The 21728-nt window shown below is 37.3% G+C and overlaps 2 protein-coding genes across 5 annotated transcripts in view; one reads left to right on the plus strand and one right to left on the minus strand.

The window, feature by feature from the left end:
- The window catches only part of aak1b (AP2 associated kinase 1b), a 32412-nt gene extending 20576 nt beyond the window's left edge, over positions 1-11836 (plus strand). For 3 of the 4 annotated variants that reach the window (XM_061734222.1, XM_061734224.1, XM_061734223.1), the window contains exons 16-20: positions 42-131; positions 463-570; positions 1737-1904; positions 3427-3534; positions 9385-11836. In XM_061734222.1, coding sequence (XP_061590206.1) covers positions 42-131; positions 463-570; positions 1737-1904; positions 3427-3534; positions 9385-10094 — 1184 coding nt within the window. In that variant the 3' untranslated portion in view covers positions 10095-11836. Of the gene's footprint in view, positions 1-41; positions 132-462; positions 571-1736; positions 1905-3426; positions 3535-3849; positions 7002-9384 lie in introns of those variants that run through there. The other variant, XM_061734225.1, reaches the window with a different exon arrangement.
- Positions 11837-18295: 6459 nt separating this feature from the next.
- Positions 18296-21728, minus strand: part of LOC133455269 (anthrax toxin receptor 1-like) — a 29669-nt gene continuing 26236 nt past the window's right edge. The window contains exon 18 of the mRNA XM_061734226.1: positions 18296-21119. Coding sequence (XP_061590210.1) covers positions 20760-21119 — 360 coding nt within the window. The 3' untranslated portion in view covers positions 18296-20759. The remainder of the gene's footprint in view (positions 21120-21728) is intronic.

A 21728-nucleotide genomic window follows, 5' to 3' on the forward strand; every position in this document is an offset into this window, starting at 1 on the left:
CATCACAGATGTTTCTGAATTGCTCTGCTTCTGCTCCCTAGTTGAAAGACCATCTTCTATCCTGAAATCAGGAGCTTCAGTGCTGGCCGTCCCAGATCCTTTACATACTCTTGAATTCTTAGATGCTCCAGGTAATTTCTCTCACTGATGACCAATATTTTACACACATTGGTAGAGTCTTTTACTTTGTTCTGAAGAAATTGATATTGCTATTTATTTCAAGTTTAAAATGTAAATGCATTTATCTAAAAGTATTGTTGCCATAGTCATGAAAATGACTTAAATTGTCCAAATCCCAAAAAAGTAGTCAGTCTAGACTTTTGTCTTAATTTAAAACACAGTTTATGCCTTGCTGTCTTTAGCCAGTATGTGTGTAACACCTTTACATTTTTGCTACAGTTAACACTGATTTATGTACTTTGCTTACATGTCTAATTTTTCTCATTTATTACTGGCCTTCAGAAAAGCTGATTGAAGGACTTAAATCCCCAGACACTTCCTCTCTCATGCTTCCTGACCTGCTCTCGCTGTCTGATCCCTTTGGTGGGTCTGTTGAAGAGTCTGCAAAAGGTTTGTGTGCGTTTTAGGTGTCTGTGTTGAAGATCAATGATGGTTAAGAGACAAGAGCTGCTTTAAGCCCGTTCTTTGGATGTGTAAACAGGAGCCTCAGTGCTATGCAGAGCCGACTTTCTTATCAGTGTGACCAGTTAAAGCTGGTAAATCAGTAGTTTTATATTGACCTGGGTCAAATGACGTGTGAAAGGACATCTTGGAGATTATCACCAATCCTATACTATAGAGGAGACCATTATTATTCTATATGTGGCCATATAAGATGTAACAACTGTCAGTGACTTGTGTTGCAACATTTTCTGAAAATGGTAATGTCTTAAAAATATGTGTTTTTAGAGACACTATCCCAGTTTTTCCATATACTCTACTAATAAACTAAGAGAATGTTATACATGTACCTTCAAAGCACTTCATGGTTTATATTAACCTGTGAATTGAGACATTTTGCTTTTGAAATCAAAGATCATCTGGTAATTAAATAAAATAAAACTGCTTAGAGTTATTTTCAATACACATTACAGAGAACACACCAACAGATTATTTTTTGAATCAAGACTACTGAAACTTGAGGATTTGGTTAAGTTACAGACACTCACAATCATGTACACAGCTAAATGTAAATTATTACCAGAAAACTTACAATACATGTTTACTTTCAGTTTAAATAACGAAGATAGTCGCAGAAAATTTAATTTTAAACATTTATTTGCCCGAACCACCTTAAAGCAGATGAGCACTTCAATTGTTGGAATTAAGTTATGGAATTCATTAAATTATGATTTAAAGTGCTGTATAAACTTATTTCAGTTTAAATATAAATTTAAAGAGAAAAAAATAGCTATGTATGAAATAGTCTAAATATATAATATATGCGTATGGAGACAGACAATTTATTTTCTTGTTTTTCTTTTCTTGTGATATTAATTAAGTAATTGCAGACCATCTGTTATTATTGTTCAGTTTTCTTTTGAGGGAGGGGCAGGTATAATAAGATTTTCTTCTTCCTGCTCCTTTCTGGTTCTGGAATATGTTTTTGATTGTGTTGTTACTTTACTTGCTTGCTTTTTTTCTTTGCATATTTCCATGACCAGAATAAATAAAAATGAAATGAAATGAAATGAAATGAAAAAACCTGACCCCTCTTTTGTCCTGATCTTTTCCAGACCCTCTGACTGCAGAAGACTCCCTCCTGGGCTCTCTGATCTCTGGTCCACCTGCTGGCGCAGCAGCGAGCAGCGCGACCTCCTCCATCTCCTCTGCTCCGACCTCAGCCACCTCTGCTTTGGATGATCTTAGTCTTTTGTCTGGAGAGTCCACGCAGCCTAAAGCCGGTTAGTTAAGAGTCTTACAAACAAAAGACTGTGATGTTGCGTACACTGTCAGGACTGAATTCAAAACACCATGACTAAATATGTGCATTATGTTTGTAGAATATCCTGTAATGCTTCTTTTTGTCAGTCTTAGAAGGGAATGTCCTGCTTTCATCAATAAAATAGCAGTAAAAACAAAAATAGAATAGTTATTTGTGTAGACAAATATACAGGACTGTCTCAGAAAATTAGAATATTGTGATAATGTTCTTTATTTCCTGTAATGCCATTTAAAAAAAAAAAAAAAAAAGTCAAAAAATGTTAAAAAAAAATGTCGTACATTCTGGATTCATTACAAATCAACTGAAATATTGCAAGCCTTTTATTATTTTAATATTGCTGATTATGGTTCACAGTTTAAGATTAAGATTCCCAGAATATTCTAATTTTTTGAGATAGGATATTTGAGTTTTCTTAAGCTGTAAGCCATGATCAGCAATATTAAAATAATAAAAGTAGGGATACTGCCCACATATACTCGTACTCGTACTCGCAAAAATCCTCCGATACCACGCACCGATACTTGTAGTTACTGGTTAGCGCCGCTAGGGGGAGATGTTGAGCCGCCCCGCGGCTCCCCGGGTCAGTCTGCAGCCTGGCTGAGCAGCCGCAGCAGCTCTGTGGCTGTAGCCAGCTGTTCCGTGTTTCAGTCAATTCTATCTTCCTTAATTATACAAACTGGACGGTTGAGTATTACCCTTACTCACAGGGAACTTTATTAAACACTCCACGTAACTCACAGTACAACATAAACAATCCCATTGTTACATTCCGGTTAGCCGCGTTAGCCGGTTAGCCGCGCCGTCTGCTTTGCTTCTATCGTCGTCCCTTATTTTGAAACAAGCTGAGTTTTGTTTAAAATTGAATTTCTGTCGCAAATAAAACCTGTCTACCAATTAATTGCATTTTTCATTGCATTTTTAGCCTAGTTATTTTTGTGGTAGAAGTATCGGATTGGTACTCGGATTGTGTACTCGGTATCGGCGAGTACACAAATTAAAATACTCGTACTCGTACTCGGTGTGAAAAAAATGGTATCGGGACATCCCTAAATAAAATGCTTGCAATATTTCAGTTGATTTGTAATGAATCCAGAATGTATGACATTTTTGTTTTTGTTAATTGCATTACAGAAAATGAGACAGTCCTGTATAACAGCATTCTTACAGAAACGCACAGAAAAGAACAAACAGGAATATTCAATTTCTATTGAAACCAAATACTTAGATGTCTTCGGTACGTACAATACCACAAGACAACATTTATTTAGACTAAAATGATATCATGATTTATTTGGTTGCAATATTTCAACAGTCTCTTGTAGACTGTTGTTTATTTTCACAACTTCACAATGGTTTGACATGTAAAGGCGAGTGAATATAATGATCAACTTTATTATTTTTTCTATTCTGATATATTACCACGTTGTCCACAGTTTCTCGCTATTTTTTTTTTTCTTTATTCTTTTTTTTGTTCTCTGCAGATTCGTTTCTTCTGATCTCAGACTTTGAGTCCCAACCGGCTACCACAGATGCAGTCACAGAGGACGAGTTTGATCCCATTCCCGTTACAGGCCGGAAGAATTCCCAAGGTAGGTCTTTAAATTGTCCTAAAGCACGCTTTGATCGATCATAGATGTTTCCCCTGGATTGGTTGGAGTATCTTTTGGACCGGGTTGGGGGGTTCTCTACAGGTGTTATTTATTAAAATAAAAGTCTAACTTAAGGATGCTGCCAAAGCTGCTGCAGTAAATGGGTAAATTCTTTCTTTCTTTTTTTTTCTTCTCTATCTTTCCCCTCCTCTTTCGCTGCTTCCTTTGCTTACACACCAACTCCTCTGCTTTCTCCTCCCCTCTGTTTGCTCGGTCTCGTCTCGTCCCCTGCCTTCCCCTTGTCTCTCCGGCCAGTTTCAGGAGGCCACTCGCGCAGTAACAGTGGTGGCTCTGAATCCAGCCTGCCCAGCTTGGCCCGCTCCCTGCTGCTGGTGGACCAGCTCATCGACTTGTAGGCGGCTCCACCCCCCCTCATAGAAGCTGTAACACTGGATAATAGTCTGGCATAGCATAACAATGTTGTAATAGCGACCTACCTGCACCCCCCTTTCTGTCATCAGTAGAACAGTAGAAACATCCTTCACCTTTCAGTGCTTTTTCATTCCTGCTTTCCACTGCATCAGTTCCACTAACTGCCTTCTCTTAACCTCTCATTTCTCATCCTCACTCTCATGTTTTCTGTTTGTCGACTCCATACACTGTGTGTCATTCATTGCAATCAGTGAATAAGTCAATTTGCTATCATCATCCTCTCTAAAAATTAATCATGACATCTTTCTGTTGGTCAGGATCTAATGCATCTATACAGTTTGGTTGAACAACATTGCATTATGTTTAATAGCAAACAATAGAAGATAATTGTTGTAATGTATATTAGGCATAGTTCTAAGTGGTTGTAGTTATCGTGCTCAAGTGAATTTGTCGTTGTTTGCCTTTTTAAATTGTCCTCCCCAGACTTTTTTGCACATTTTAAAGAAAAAAAGCATGGCAACATTAATTAAACGACTATTCGTTCAGAGGTTTATTTCCATATATCCAAAAGAACTCTTTAACTTCGGTCATTTAGTCTGATTTGCACAGATGCATAAATGTTACCTCTGTATATAAAGCTGCTTATAGGTTAGATTAAAATGAAGTCACAATCTGGAAAAAGAACAGCCATATCTGCACATCGCTGGAGTGCCATAAAATAATCATGAAACTTCTGAAACCTGAGCTCCACAACAGCTGCACAAATTACACCCAACCACTTAGTACAGTATGAGCAAGGTTTTTAAAGCAAGGTATCATTTTAGGCTATTGTTGTTTTTTTTCTTTAAAGCAAAAGGTTGCATCTTAAAATTAAAAAGAAATCAGGGTTGTTTAAATGTGTTGATAGCAGCGTGCCATATCAAGAGAAATGCATGACATCATGAAACTAATTTTATGGATCAAGATTAATAGGAAATAGTAGGAAAACAGTAGCAATGAAGAGAAAACTCATGATTATTCAGGTAATTTCTTGGCACTAACACAAAAGTCATTTTGCAACATTTCCACACGCTCGCTCTCTCTCTTTCCACACATAACCATTCCACATTGTGCAATTCCTCCTACATTCCTTCCATTTGTTTACTCCTAATTTATGTAAATAATAGATATCTGTAAGAAATCCTGCAGGCTCTTATCCAGACCGTAAATATGATATCATTGTCATGAAGCTTTACATGTGGAAGACATATTGCTTTACCTGTGAATCTGATATATGTCATATATATCTATACAATATATATGACATTGTTTTCCTGTTGATACATGTTAATATAGATAGTTAGAGAATGAATGTAAGAAATAAATATTAGTCTATAATAAAATCTATCTATGATTCTTAACATCATAATCATTCAATAATATTGAAGAATATATGAATATTTCATTCCTCTGTGTGGAATTCTGTGCTAAGAAAGTTTTTTGTTTTTTTTCTTGGTTATATTTACATAATATCTGTGAGTACATTAAAGTGTACAGCTGATAACCCTAGTCTTTGTCCAATATGGAAGATTTGGCTAAACCCCATGTCTTATTCCACGTTTGTGAAAAGAGAAGTGGGCCTGTGTTATGTTTGTTTACATGGACTGATGAAGGATTATATTTTTATTCAAAACAGTCTTGTGGAAAAAGGGGGCGTGAATGGCTGGAGTTTTTGTCCTGCTTCATTTGAACTTGTGCTTTTAATGGTTTTTGTTGGCCAGTGCTAGCGTTCACAGGGTTCATATGAAAAAAAAAGCATGGCAGTGTTGTCAAATGTTACGTTCACATGTATTGGTATACAGTGTTATGATCAGTTTGTGTGCAAGGGTGTGTGTGTGCGTGTGTGTATAGAGTCTGAATTGTTGGATGTGTATTCCAGTAGCCTACTTGTGTTGTTGTTTGCTGCAAATATGGTGCCGACTGTCAGGTTGTCACTAAAATCTCCTCTGAAAGCCCAGACCCTGAAGCATAGTAGTCAAACTGCATCATTCTCTCTTAAAGGGGAACTTGTACAGCGCCAACTTACTGCTCCCCGGTCTCACTGGCTATTGGACATCTGCATTTAATATTAAAGTTAACTGATGGGTCTGATGTGTAATGTGTGTGGGGCTCTGTGACGTGGCGCCAGGGTGAGGGCACAGTCCTGCTACTGCAGGTGTTAACGTCAGCTGCTGAGGGTCGGAAAGGATCAGCTCCAGTCAGCAATACACTGTAGATATTTCTGTAGGATCAAACAAGGGTATCTTGCTAATCATGGACGACAATATTGGGATGGGTGCCTTCAGCTACTCAGACGGGGCTTAATAATAACCCTCATAATGATTTATTCCATTTATTCCATCTATATGCATCTAAATTGAGAGTACTGAAGAAAATGTACTACCTAAATTTAGAATTTTAATTCTGTTTTGGTCCACATAAAAACTGACGGAGGAAGTCATTTTCAAAACCTCTTTAGTTTTTTCACCGCAGGTGCTGCATGCGCACTTGAAGGCTTTTATTCTTAATTCATCCCGCTTACAGTCCCTCCACTGAAAAGCTCAGTCGTTTGCAGGCGCTGTTTGAACCTATGCAACTCCGAGCTTTCTCCCAGTGTGCTTCCACTGTGTTATCAGTAAAGCCAAGCAAGAAGAGTACCTGATATGAAACAGAAGCCCCTCGTTTTCTCTGTTGTTTTGCCAAAAAAAAAGGGAAAAAAGAAAGAGAAATCTAAAAATGATCTGATGCTATCACGTGTTTTGAGACAACTCCTGTTATTATGGCCCGAATGTGCGTCAGAGCTGTGATATTGTGTGCTCCTTCTATTTTTGTGAGATAACTTAAGAATTATAAAGGGATGGCAAATAAAGTTCAAATGTGAATGTCAACTTGTTGAGTATTGATTGAAATGTATCTTGTGTTTTGATTTCTGATTTCACTGCAATGTGGTGCTACTATATCTTTTAACAGAATAGGAAAAAATAGCTTAAGAATGTCAGTGACTGAACATATTACATTTTTCAAAATCTTTGTTTTTCAGAGTCGGGCCTTTACATTTTTTTTCTGTGCCTGTTTTTATATTTGAGGATATTTCTATTCAAGATATTTTAAGAACACGTGAAAAAGAAAAATAGAACATCAAAGTTAGACTTTACTATCTTTAACTTTGTTTCCAGAGGAGTTGATCATGTGTAAAATACAAATAAAACCAGAATACTACTATAATAAAGACAGTGAAACCAGGTTTAATTTAAAACGGTACAAAAACAACACTTCCCAAATTGAATATGAAAAAGTTTATTAATTTTTTTAACGTATGTGCCTATCCCTCATTTCAAAAAGATGCAAGCCAACATGTTATGACAGAATTGGGACAGATGAAAATATTTAAAATGCTGTATAACTTAAAAGAAAAAAAAAACGAATTAAGTTTAATGGCGACAGGTTTGCAAATAAAAAAAAAATGTTGGATATCAGAGAGACTCAGATTCAGAAGGCAAGATAAGGATGGAGCCTAATTGTGAATAATTTAGGATTTTTTTTTTTTTAAGGCACATTATGTAAACATACCAGCTCAGGCCAAACAGGTTACCATACCATATAAAATGCTCATTGTCAGTCTCAGATGTAGAGTATTTCTTCTTTCTTTTTTCTTCAGGAATGGGTTATTGGACAATACGTTTTATCCCCCAGCGCTTGTGGGATGTCCATCTTTCAGTTTTATTTAGAAGTCACTTGCTTTGCTATCTGACATTGATTTGGCAGCAAATCACTTGAGAAATTAGCCATTAGCTGCTTTACAATGTGCAAAACATTAGTTGTTTATTTGAAAATGGACAGAAGGAAGAACAATAGTTGTTTTGTAATATGATTTTATTCAGAATATGAATGAAAGAAGAAAATATAATGAACATGGTTAAATCAATAGATTAGCTTATGTGGAAGGCAGAATTTGTGCAGCAGAGAGGACAGGGTTAGTTAAAAATGGGACATGCGTAGCTTTCCCCTCCACAGAAAAACATTGAAAGACCCTGAATTCTAATCTGTTTTAGGGAGTCTATGACAAAAAAATGGAAAACAATGTGGTAAGGATACTTGTGTTACCAATTCCAGGTATTCAAAGAGGAAGGGATACGTGGAAATGGTACCACAATTTTGGAGTTAATTGAAGTTTATTAAATGTCTGCTTTGGATTAAGCTGCCGACTTAACGACCAGAAGAACAACAAGGATGTCTGTATTTGTTAAAATGTTAATCAACCCAACAGTGCTTTTGACTCTGATAAAGTTACAAAAAGTTATTTAAATAATTATTTAGCAACCTTTGCCTCGGATGACTTCGCTAGCTGGCGCTATAATTAACTAAAGTTGATTGCCACTATCTTCATGAGTTTACCTCCGATAGTGGCATTATTGAGCACCAAATGCAAAGTTATAACTTTAAATCTAGTCTTGGGTAGCTAACAGTATCATATCTCCAGACAACGTCAGATCTAAACCTGGATTTTAGATGTGAAGTTATGGAGTGATAAGTGTAGCACCAGATTTTTAGCAGATCTGAAGTTTTTGCAAATTAAACTTTTAAAATGTGAATTAATTTAAGATGGCCCTGTGGTGCATGAGTAGGGTCAGGATTTTTTTCTTTTTATTCCTTCTTTTAGTTACATTTTTAATATTTTCAAGTGTTATTCTTACATATAGCCACAGATTTAGGAAGCAGAAAGCTAATATTGAGCAGCCATTGACTTCTGGTGCTCAACAGCACTGCAATAAAACTGTTGGAAAATCTATTAAAATACAACAAGGAACATTTCGTTTTCAAAAATACAGCACTAGTTCTAGCCAGTTCTCAAAGTGAGGTCAAAAAGAGGTGATGCAACACCGCAGCACATCTGTCCCAACGTCTAAAGGTTTTAGATAGTAAAGTAAAACAAAAAGGGATAAGCAGTCTTTTTATATTTTCAGTGATATAGTTGCAATAAGTCTGCAAATGTATATAAAAAAGAAAAAAAAAAGGTACTAAAAAGAGAATGTCACATACTGTAGGATAAAATGTTAAAACTTGAAAAAGACTAATACAAATCTGCTTGGCTACTGACCAGACTTCTTCTCAGGTAAGACCAAAAAGCAACTTACTGTTTAATTCTTATTACAGTCTATTTTTTTTCTTTTTTTACAATCACAGGTGAGTATTACATCAGCTACAGTAATTATATTACTATGGTTTGTTACTGAAACCCTGCTTCATGTTTTGTATTGATCAATATATGTCAAACACATGCAAAACATCTCTACTAACATTGCATGCATACATGGCAGTTTCAGAGACAAAAATGTCTCCTTGGCATACAACAAAAGGCATTTCCCTGTGTGATCTTTCTCAAATCTCTTCCACACACAGACCTGCAGGGGGAGCTCAGCAGTAATGAAGTGCAAGACGCTAGACCTGCGGCTCCTGCATTCTTCACTGAGGAAAAACAAAGGCAGCGAGTCCAACAGAGCACCACTGCATGTATCCATGATAAACACATGTTGCTGTCGGATGAATGGGATGGTCATCATCACCCCTTACAAACTCCAAGTGCCAGCCTTCATTTCGTACCCGTCAACCAAGAATCCAAGCCTCCAAACAGCCCAGTAACCGCAGATGTCTTCCAGCTGGCTCCTTTTAAAACACCAAGAAGAGGAGGCGAAATGGCATTCAGCAGCTCTTCCTTTTCTGCATGTCATACATCTGCAGAAGCATCTAATGTTTTCGTCCAGGCACCATTTGGAAAAAGGCAGGAAACCAGCAAAGCTGCTCCTGTTAAGACTCACACGTTTAGATCAGGTAGACAGCAAGTCCAAAACAGCAAACAGTGTCACTTAGTCAAAGAGTCACCTTCTTATTTACATGCTTTTGGTAACAAAGCAGCTGCTCTGCACACAGAGGCTCCTCTTCTTCAGCAGCCAGTGGCGGTGCACCGGGTCATCTCTAGGATTGGTCAACAGGCTGCTGTGGGGTCAGTGGCAGTGGGGCCTCTGCATTCCTGGACCATTGGAGGAAAACCTCTTGATGACCCATTTACTGCTGCGCCTTTTCAGCCAAAATGTTCTCAGGGGAAGCCCTGATTATATCATATCATTAATTAAAAAAAAGAGAAAAATGCCAAGTCACAGCTTTTAATGCAAACCAAGGAAACAGCCAAAATAGATTCCAGTAGCAGAACTGTTTAAATATGTAGTTTTACTTTTAACATCATTACTTAAATATGAAGTTAATGGAATTATAATTTTACCAGATATGTACTGTTAAAATTGAAGGTTCTACCTCAGTCATGGGATCTGTGCAGAATAGTCATCGTATCACCATTTTACAGAAGTGAAAAGAGCCGAGTTAGATGTTGATTCATCAAAAAAAGTAGAATATCAATGAGGCCTTTAAAGGCTAATCCGTCACATTTTGACTTGTCTAATATGCAGTTTTTATTCATAAAATGTTTTTGTGTGTCATAACAAAAAAACATCTGTAGCTGAGGTTAAGTTGTTGGTCATGATGTTGTGTTATAAACCTGTTTTAAATCTCTTTAGCTTTCTTTTTTACATTTGGATTATGGATTGTGCCTTCATTGTCAGTGCTGTCAGTTTTCAACAACAGTTGAAAGCCTCTTGTCAACACTTGAGTTCAAGCAACGCAAACGTTGTCATTTTGCTGCAAGCCAAAAAAAGAAAGTTTTTTTTTTTTTAACATTTTAACAATTTCTTTGCTGAAAGCACATTTTGTCTTCATGTTTAAATCCCAAATGGCTGGTCTCTGAAGAGTTGTATGTAATCAGTATTATAGTGTTTATAATGATCTAAAAGCCATTATGTTGAAATACCACATTTGCCCACATGGAAGCAGCATATCACAACATTCTGGCATAAGACACATGTAATGCATGAGTGGGACAAAGCGGTGGTATATTGTCAGAGACCTGTTTGTCAACACAGCAGATCTAAATGTCCCCATGTGGTTAGAAGTGGTATATGTGACGGAGTGGCTTTAAATTCCAGTTTACATGCTTAGTGTATGTGATATTGCTCTTTTGTGAGACATGAAGTATCATCTGCAGTTAAAATTTACTGCTTTTTGGATATGTAGACGTGTTCAAAATCACTGGCTGCTTAACTAATCCACTGTAAAATTGACTCTGAATATCCGATAAGGCATTGTGAAATATAGTGATTATAATTATGGTCTCTAACCCAGCGAATATATACCATGATTCTCTGTGGATGGACAGTCAAGTTGTTAGTCAAGTAAACTTGCAGCACCCAAAACTGATACACACCTACGAATGCAAGTCTCATTCAATTACTGTATATCTTCAAGTTTGTTTTAACTGATTCTTAGCCATCTAAGTTATGGAATATATACAGTATATTCAATGAGTTATAATATTCCAGCACAAATGACTTAGGGTATTTGCATTGATTTAACGAGAGATATACACTTGCTGATATAAATCATGTGACAGTAACGATGTCATTTCAGATATGGACCTGTGTGCAGTTCAAAAGTGTTATCGTCATGATGAGGCCACTTTACACACTCATATAACTCACTAAATGGCCAGTAAGGATTAATGAAGGAGTGAGTGATTCTGACACTTTTTCAAAATGTTTTAATGATTTAATTTTCTTTCATACCATTAAAAGTATTCATGTTTCTAGTGGGACTTTTTACCTTGAACCAAGTGAAGAATTTTGATAAACCACACTGCCTTTCCTGAATGTATTCTGCTTTTTCTTAATATGTTTGTATCAATTCTACCTGACTATTAATACTGAATATTAAGACAGATTGGCAGTGGAAATTAAATGCTTTACGGACACGAATCCCAGTTTTTCATTACTCTACAGTAAACGGCATGTAGATCTGTTTTTTTATTCTTGTTCTGAAACTTGATTCTTCAATCTCACACTCAATCTGTTTCTGTCACTTCATGATTGTTGAGTTATAGTGACACCTTGCAGATGTTGAGTATAGCAATATTGCATGAATTTAGATCAGAGGGACCAGGTGTCCAAGATACTGTAACTGCCTGTTAAAATATGACCCCCATTTACACTGTACACCGGCGATTGAGAAAGTCACACAACAGTAAGATACTTAACCCATTGAGATCTGATGGTACATCTGAGAGAACCCATGATTTAAGGGCACCTCGGGCCTTAATGGGTTAAAGGATGAGAGTGCGATGCTTTGAGGTTCATGTTGAACTGATTGTGATCAAGTAGAAACATGCTCAGCTTTAACCCTTTTCTCGCCAGGATTCTGTTGCTACATGAGCCCCTCTCCCAGTCTTGACTTTATAAATACAGCTTTGAAAAGAGAAGTTTGACCACAAAGCATAGTCTTTCCATGGCATGTTGTTGGATTGTTTGTTTTGATAGTTCAAAAAAGAAAGAAATGGAAAGAGGTTTATCTGAAATGATTGCACATCCTCAAAGCAAAGCTATTGCAGCAGTGTGAAACTCAAACCAGAAAGGGACGTCAAGTTTCTGTTAACCCTTTACTGGGCAAATGTACTGTATTCTATGAATACAGAATACAGATATATTGTTAGTTTTTTGGGAAAAAACAAAAGTCCTGCAGTGTTCTGCCATAGCTCCCAGATTTGAGATTTGGTGAGAGTGCATGAAAAATCTGAAATGTGAGTCAGGTCATCATGAGTTAATTTCACTGCGGTAAACGTCCCAGATTGTGTGGAAAAAGATAAATCTGATGGTCAGTTGGAGTTAGATAAATGCTGCTGGACTGTGGACATGCTTAGCTGTGCAGATGATTGCTATTATTCTTGCAGCCAAGTTAGACAGTGGCGCTGGCCAAGTTAAGATGAAGCCACTGCAAAACATATTTCATTGCTCTGTTGTGCATGGCATCTATCAACACCCCTGCATATACTAGAAAAAGGCTTTTTGAATAGCTTTTCACTGAGATGACCTCTATGAAAGTAACAGTTAAGCCTGTATGTCACATATAAGAGACAAACTCTCTGCCCCTAAGACCTGATGGTCTCCGTGAAAGTGTTAGGCTGCACAAACACCTCTTCCAGAGCTCTGTGGCTTCATAGCTGGATTGTGCAGTTTTTTGTTTTTTTTTCAGTTGTCTGACTTAAAATTTGAATGTCTGCCTCTGTTTCCTAAAGTTTTCTCAGACACGCCCCCATGAGCTCACCAGTGCCCACAGAACTGCAAGTCCTACTGCATGCATCTGTGAAAGTATTTCCAAACGAGGGGGAAAAAAATAATGGAAAGAGAAAATTAGAATTTATTTTAGGAGATATGAGTGGAATAATACTCAACTGACTGGCTGCTCTGTGGCCTGTTGCATAATGCCAAACTCCAGTTACTTTTTATTAGGGCCCAAGCACTTACAGTGCGAAGGCACTATTATATCTGTAGGAATTTTTTTTTTTTTCCTTTTCCTGATTTTTCCGACGAAAGGAGGGCCTTTTTTCCCCCCTCTAAATGTGCCCAATAGTCACCAAATTTTGCACGCAAGCCAGGCCTGGCGAAAAATTTGATATTTAATGGTTTGCATTAATGGGCGTGGCCTAATGGCTCAACAGCGCCCCCTAGAATACTTTATGCCTCAATCCCCTCAATACGGTTTGACGTACATGCACGAAAATCAGTACACACCTGTATCATGTCGCAACTTAAAGAAAAGTCTCTTGGCGCCATGGCCGAAACCGAACAGGAAGTCGGCCATTTTGAATTAATCTTGTAATTTTGGCGAAATTTATGCCATTCCTTCGGCAGTTAATACGGCCCGAACCGTAACGTGCACCCAGGTGTGTTATACATCAAAATGTGCGTCTCGATCCTGCGACGACGCGCATCACTTTTCTCAGTCAAAAGCGTTACCGTGGCGACGCTAGATGCCAAAAAGTGCGCCCCCCCTTAATCTGGTTGGTCCATATCTGATAGTTCCTACTTTCTCCCATAACTTTTGAATGGTTTGATATAGAGAGTTGTGGGTGGTGTCATCCGCTAAATGTCCAGGCCTGAAGAATCTACATGCAAGTCATACAAGCACTTCCACTGCAGCACACCTGAATGTGCACAAGGGTGCGAGGGCCCGTTCATCGCTGCTTGCAGCTTTAACTGTTTTTGTTTTTTCACCCAAAATGAAAACTAGTCACTATTAATAAGTGCAATGCAAATGTACATTGTAATAAAGTCAGTCATTTCACATTTGCATTCTTTTATCCACTCACATTCTGGCAGGGTGCAGCTGCTGCAGTTACAGCCAGGAGAGCAAAACTGTCAGAAACTGTTTTCTGTCAGTATCCATTTATGTGTGAGCTATATGTCTGAGTTTAACCAAACCTTCAGCTGCAATTATGTTTTTTCAACAATTTGTATGTGTGTTTCGGTCTCCCATTCAGCAAATACGTAATCTCACGGACACTTGAGTGTTTTCTCCTTTTAGGTAACACTTCTTGTAAAAAATCCACAAGATGACTAAAATCACACTTAGATTTTATGTTGCAGTAAAAGTTGGATTGTGTCTGAAAGTCCTTCTGTTAATCATTCAGTGTCTCACACTACATTCCTGGCTTTTAAATAAGGTGTTTTTTTTATTTGGCAAAGATGAAGAATTATGCTGTATATAACCTTTTTCATGGAGTAGTAAAAGTATCAACACTGAAGTTTTGTCAAAACACCGTTGTTGGTTAAGTTGAGTGGCTCTGTTAAGATTAAGATCTGTTAAGATTATCACATCTCACAAATGTATGTGAGTGTCTAACCCTGGTGGACCCTGAAAACGGTCCATAACTTAAAATATGTTCATACATTCTGCCCAAATCAAAGTTTTAGCAAATCCACACGTATCCATTTATGAATAATTAGAGGTGTAGTCTTTTGATTGACTTTAGGGGCTATGGACGGTTGTATTCAGGTTGGGTGATCAACAAATCCCTGTTGATCACCCAACCTGAGTACAACCCTAGCCACTAAAGTAACCTAGCCAGGAACAGCATTAAGCCAAAAATGTTCTTTAGCCCCCTTGAACAGTTTGAGGTGCTTATGAATAGTGATTCCTTCAGTGGAAATTGTGAGTGAGAGTGTACCACTTCCTTCTGGTTTTTCTTTCAGAGAATCTCGGATTAAGGAAAATCCACTCCATGTTCTCGTACCGGTGACACTCTTAATACTTCGTTGGTGTATCATTGTCAACTCTATTCTGTACAACCTTGAGAGAGAAAGTCGATGTCAATAAAAAAGTCCTGTTTGCTTTTCTCTCTTTTCACTCCGCTGCACAGATACTGATAGGTGCTGAAAGTGACACTGCGGTCCACTGAGACTTCATGGATGAAGTCATTTTGCAATAGGAAACTAAGACGTCACTGTTTCTGCTTTTACTCTACACAAACCTACACAAACCTATGTGTTACTTTCCATAAAACGTATCAGGTGGTTGTTCCACTGATGTGGAGAGCTTCTCTGTAGAGTTTTGTCTGTAACAACAACCGTTGAAATGACTGGCTAGCATATTAACCCATCTCCGACACAGTTATAACTTGTAAATAGTAGATCCTTTTATAAATACTGTTAAAAAACTGTAATGCTGCTTCTTGATGAATTACAGTCTTTTATAGCTCATAAATAGCTCCCCACCCTCTTAAAAATAGGGGCTAAGCCCCCCTTGTTTTAAATTCCCAATAACGTAAGATAACATAAGATAAGAACATAAGTGTTCCAGGGGGGCTTCTAGATAGGGTTGCCACCTTTCAGAAATAGAAATAAGGGATGCCCTGATTTCAGCAGCGCAGGAGCCAAAAAAAAGCCCCAAAACTTCTAAACTGAATAAAAATGTGTTTATTTTATATGAAAAAACAAAATGCTTTGATTTAAAGTTTAAAGTGCTTTAATAGCATGAACTTGCATGACTGTACAGACAGCCAACCATATAGCAACTGAAATAGCCTCCTATGCTACGTATGTCCAGATGTAATATAGCCTACAGGTGAAGAATATGGTGCAAAAGTTCATTTATTTCAATAATTCAACTAGAATATGGTGTAAAAGTTCATTTATTTCAATAATTCAACTAGAATATGGTGTAAAAGTTCATTTATTTCAATAATTCAACTAGAATATGGTGTAAAAGTTCATTTATTTCAATAATTCAACTAGAATATGGTGTAAAAGTTAATTTATTTCAATAATTCAACTAGAATATGGTGTAAAAGTTAATTTATTTCAATAATTCAACTAGAATATGGTGTAAAAGTTAATTTATTTCAATAATTCAACTAGAATATAGTGTAAAAGTTAACTTATTTCAATAATTCAACTAGAATATGGTGTAAAAGTTAATTTATTTCAATAATTCAACTAGAATATGGTGTAAACGTTAATTTATTTCAATAATTCAACTAGAATATGGTGTGAAAGTTAATTTATTTCAATAATTCAACTAGAATATGGTGTAAAAGTTAATTTATTTCAATAATTCAACTAGAATATGGTGTGAAAGTTAATTTATTTCAATAATTCAACTAGAACATGGTGTAAAAGTTAATTTATTTCAATAATTCAACTAGAACATGGTGTAAAAGTTAATTTATTTCAATAATTCAACTAGAATATGGTGTAAAAGTTAATTTATTTCAATAATTCAACTAGAATATGGTGTAAAAGTTAATGAAAATACGGTACAAATCGTGTCCCGTATTAGTTCAATACGGGACGCAACATTTTTTTCTCAAATAAAGGACAATTCCGTATTTTACGGGACGGGTGGCAACCCTACTTCTAGACCTACTTGTTTCACCCATTTGTTCATTTTGTGGATCCTATGTGTGATATCACAGGGGTTTGCCCAGTTTTTCTTGTACGGTCTATATTCTCTGTCTGAATGTTAGGATGGTGAAATGGGACTGCAATAGCTGTTTTGTGTCATTTTCTATATAATGTGAACAACAAAAATACTACAACTAGAGTAATACTACAACTGACACACCGTTGGGGACAACTGCCCAACAAAAAGCAGCACACAAAAATCTAGTAAGTGTTGTGTATCTTGTAACTTGAAGAAAATCTGTACCAGGGCTCCATATAAACATTTGCAGCAGTAGCAAAGGCAGTTCACTACCATGTTTTGGTTTGCGTACAATTGTTCTATGTACTGTATGCCAGTTACCATAGCAACCACGTAGCTTAAGAAAAGTCAACAAGGACAACAAGGCGGTTTGGGACTGTTCTAGGGTTGCCACCCGTCCCGTAAAATACGGAATTGTCCTTTATTTGAGAAAAAAATGTTGCGTCCCGTATTGAACTAATACGGGACGCGATTTGTCCCGTATTTTCATTAATTTTTACACCATATTCTAGTTAAATTATTGAAATAAATTAACTTTTACACCATATTCTAGTTGAATTATTGAAATAAATTAACTTTTACACCATATTCTAGTTGACTTATTGAAATAAATTAACTTTTACACCATATTCTAGTTGAATTATTGAAATAAATTAACTTTTACACCATATTCTAGTTGAATTATTGAAATAAATTAACTTTTACACCATATTCTAGTTGAATTATTGAAATAAGTTAACTTTTACACCATATTCTAGTTGAATTATTGAAATAAATTAACTTTTACACCATATTCTAGTTGAATTATTGAAATAAGTTAACTTTTACACCATATTCTAGTTGAATTATTGAAATAAATTAACTTTTACACCATATTCTAGTTGAATTATTGAAATAAATTAACTTTTACACCATATTCTTCACCTGTAGGCTATATTACATCTGGGCTGATATGGACATACGTAGCATAGGAGGCTATTTCTGTTGCTAGTATGGTTGTCTGTCTGTACAGTCATGCAAGTTCAATGCTATTAAAGCACTTTAAACTTTAAATCAAAGCCTTTTGTTTTTCATATAAAATAAACACATTTTTATTCAGTTTAGAAGTTTTGGGGCTTTTTTTTGGCTCCTGCGCTGCTGAAATCAGGGCGTCCCTTATTTCTATTTCTGAAAGGTGGCAACCCTAGACTGTTCAGACTTCAAAAGTGTCATCCAGTTTCAATCTGGATGGGCTAAAAATCGGATATTGGCTGGCAGTCTGAACGCGGCCACAGTTCGGATGTGATCATTCACGAAATTCTGAACATAGATGCTAAAACCTGGATTTGGGATGGCAGTGTGAACACAAGCTAAATCCCCCCACAATAAGTTAAAAACAAGTTGAAGTGAACCAGGCATTGATTCTGCCCTGATAAAACACTCAAGCAAAAGGAGTGAAATGTTTTTTTCTGATTTATTGCACATTGTGTTGCCATGAACAAATCTGATCACAGGACTCAGATCTTTAGTCTGGAATTGTGGATGCTGGATCGGTGACGCACAGAACCACTACAGGTGACATTTGTCAGCATGACAGAACTTCTACAACATCTCAAAACTTCAACACCATCTCATAGTCAGTGTAATACTTGGAAAAAGATGTAACCTCTTTGTTTTAAGATGACTTGCTGACACATCTCTGAACGCACTCTGTACGATTTAATTACAACCCCCAGTTCACAGGACACTGTGAAGAATGTAAATAAAGAAACTGAATGCAAAGATGTGCAAATCTCATAAAGCCATATCTTATTGCTAATAGAATATAACCAACATATCAGATATTTTGCCATATCATGGAAATGATTTGCTCATTTTGAATTTGATGGGAGTAACACATCTCAAAAAAGTAAGAACGGTAGCAACAAAAGGCTGGAAAAGTAATTGACACAGATGAAAAACAACTAATAAACAACTAGTAACATGACTGGGTATAAAAGGAGTATTTCATAGAGGGGGAACCTCTCACATGTAAAGATGGGCAGAGGCTCACCAAACTGCAACAAAATGTGTTGAATCATTGTGAAACAATTTCAAGGAAATGTTCCCCAACCTAAAATTGTGATGACTTTCAAGATCCCACCTTCTACAGCGTATAAGTCATCAGAAGATTCCGAGATAAGGAGGAATTTATGTAAGCAAGAGACAAGGCCAAAGGTCATAATTGGATGCGTTTGCGATGTGTTGTATGGCGTCAATTCAGTGCCAAATGTATAGTGAATCAAAACCCAAAAGATGAGAACCAAAACTCAGAATCTGTGACCAAGAAACCAAAATCTCTGACGAGAGTGCAGTCATCTTCAAGGGCCAGACTTTTCTTTTTTTCACCTTCAGTTCTAAAACCATCTCCTTTTTAGAACCATCTTTCTAGGTTGCGCTTTTCTTTTGCAATCCTGGAACAAGTGTCAAATCAGTGCTCCGTCAGTCAGCAAGGAGGAGGGGGATAACTGAGATCTAGCAGCTGATTGACTACTGAAGGACTCAGCTCCTTGCATGACATGAGCGTCAAAAACTTGCTTGTCGTGGTTATGGAGAACCAGCAAACAAAGATGGTTTTAGAACTGATGGTGAGAAAAGAAAGGTATAACCGAGGAAGATGATTGCACTCTGTTAGAGATTTTGATTTCTTGGTTAGAGTCTGAGTTTGGATTCTGATTCTCAGATTTGAGGTTTTGATTCGCAATATATTTGACATTGAAATGGCACCATAGTGTGGCTGCCATCAAAATCATAATTACCATTTATTTTCCATGAAATCACTTTTAGAATTTGTTCTATTGGGAATTAGATATGGGTTTATGATATTTTAAAATCATTGTATTCTGTTTAGGCAGCACGGTGGCTTGGTGGTTAGCACTGTTGCCTCACAGCAAGAAGGTTCGTAGTTCGACTCTCTCTGTGTGGAGTTTGCATGTTCTCCCCGTGCTTGCGTGGGTTCCCTCCGGGTACTCCGGCTTCCTCCCATAGTCCAAAAACATGCATGCTAGCTTAAATGATGCATCTAAATTGCCCGTAGGTGTGAGTGTGAGTATGTCTGGTTGTCTGTCTCTATATGTGGCCCTGCAATAGACTGGCGACCTGTCCAGGGTGTAACCCCTGCCTCTCGCCTCTAATGAGCTAGTATAGACTCCAGCAGACCCCTGTGACCCTGCAAAGGATAAAGGGGGTATAGAACGTGGGTGGATGGATGTATTCTGTTTATTCTTACATTTTAACCAGTGTCCCAACTCTTTGGGAAATGGGGTTTTAAAAAAAATCTTCACTATAATAAAAATTATATTTACTGTGTCCCATCGTGCATTTTTTTAATAGTATTTAGATAACTACTCTTCTGAGATGTGAATGTCACTAATGTATGACTCTATATTGTGATAAATATGCTTGTTTGCTTTCATGCCACAAAGCTCAATGGAGAGATTGCTGCCACTCCTGTATTTGTACAGTGTCTAAAAGCTATATTGGGATCAGCTTAGCCAGCTCTAAGAAGAGAAAGCGATTATCCTGCAGACAGAAAATTAAAAGAAATTCATCAAAATTGACCATCAAATACAATATACTGTATGTATAAAAGGTTTCTGTGCTCTGCTCTAATGTTACACCTAAATGTCTCATCAATAGTCCTAAAATGACATTTTTCTTACACTGGGTAAAGTCTTTACTTTAATAGCACCTGACAGCCAAATTTGTGCAAGTTTCCATTTAATATTCCTTATCTTGACTTCAGAGAAAAGAGCCACAGTTCATTGCGCATTGTCAAGACAAAAGTCGCTAATTCTCATTCTGTTTGGACACAATTTACAACACAGTGATAAGGTCTTGCGGGTTCCCATTTTGGACTTGCATGCTTCTTAGATTTTTAGTTCTTTAGTTTTGAACCCTTAGTGGTTCTCATGATTGGGGCGTGGTGGAGGGCGTGATGGAGGGGGGGCTCTAGAAGGAGGCAGCGAGCCAGTTGGAGACGGGGGTGCCGAGACAGGGCTGGCGTTAGCTGGGGGTGGCAGGGTTCTGTTGGGAGGAGGTGTGTATGTGGGAGAGTTGCAGGAGGCCGGAGGGGGAGTGGATGGCAGAGGAGGCAGGGTTGAAGTTGGCGAGGGGGGCAAATGGAGGAACATGCTGCCCTCTGATAGACGGCGCTGGTGCGTGTGGGGTAAAGTGTAGACGGGTGTCGAGGGATGGTTGTAGATGGGGTAGCTGGGGGCAGGATAGGACTGACTCCGGGTGAAGTTTATGCACCTGCCCTGTAATGAAGACACAGAAAATAAGTACAAATCTATGGAGGCAAATCAAGGCCAAAAGTTTTGCTAATTTGAAAATAATATTTGAACCTGAAAATTCTTTTTTACAGTTTCAATTTTATTTTTTTCAGTATCAGATCTTTTTTTCAGTTTCAAATCTTTTTATTTCAGTTTCAAATCTTTTTTTTCAGTTTCAAATCTTTTTTTTCAGTTTCACGTCTTTTTTTTTCAGTTTCACTTCTTTTTTTTTCAGTTTCAAATTTTTTTTTCAGGTTCAGACTTTTGGCCCCGATCTGGCGTGGGGGGCGTGGCATCAACTGAGAGGGGCGTGGCATCATGAGTGACAGCATAACAGAGAAGGCGGGGGACGTTCTTCAGTCACGTTGCCTTCAGGAAACGTAGGTTGCAGAAGTTATCAGTAGAAGTTTGATTCAACACTGTATATACACTATATTCATGTGATTGGCAGTGGAAAAAACGGACACATTTCTGTTTAAAAAGCTGTTTTAGATCGTACTTGACACCAATCGCAGTATAAAAGCAATAAACTATGCAGGTGTACAGTTCAACAGCCACACTTTAAAGTTTGACATTTCCCACTTCCACATACTA

This window comes from Cololabis saira, chromosome 11 (assembly GCF_033807715.1).
Source record: "Cololabis saira isolate AMF1-May2022 chromosome 11, fColSai1.1, whole genome shotgun sequence".
Classification (NCBI taxonomy): Eukaryota; Metazoa; Chordata; class Actinopteri; order Beloniformes; family Belonidae; genus Cololabis; species Cololabis saira.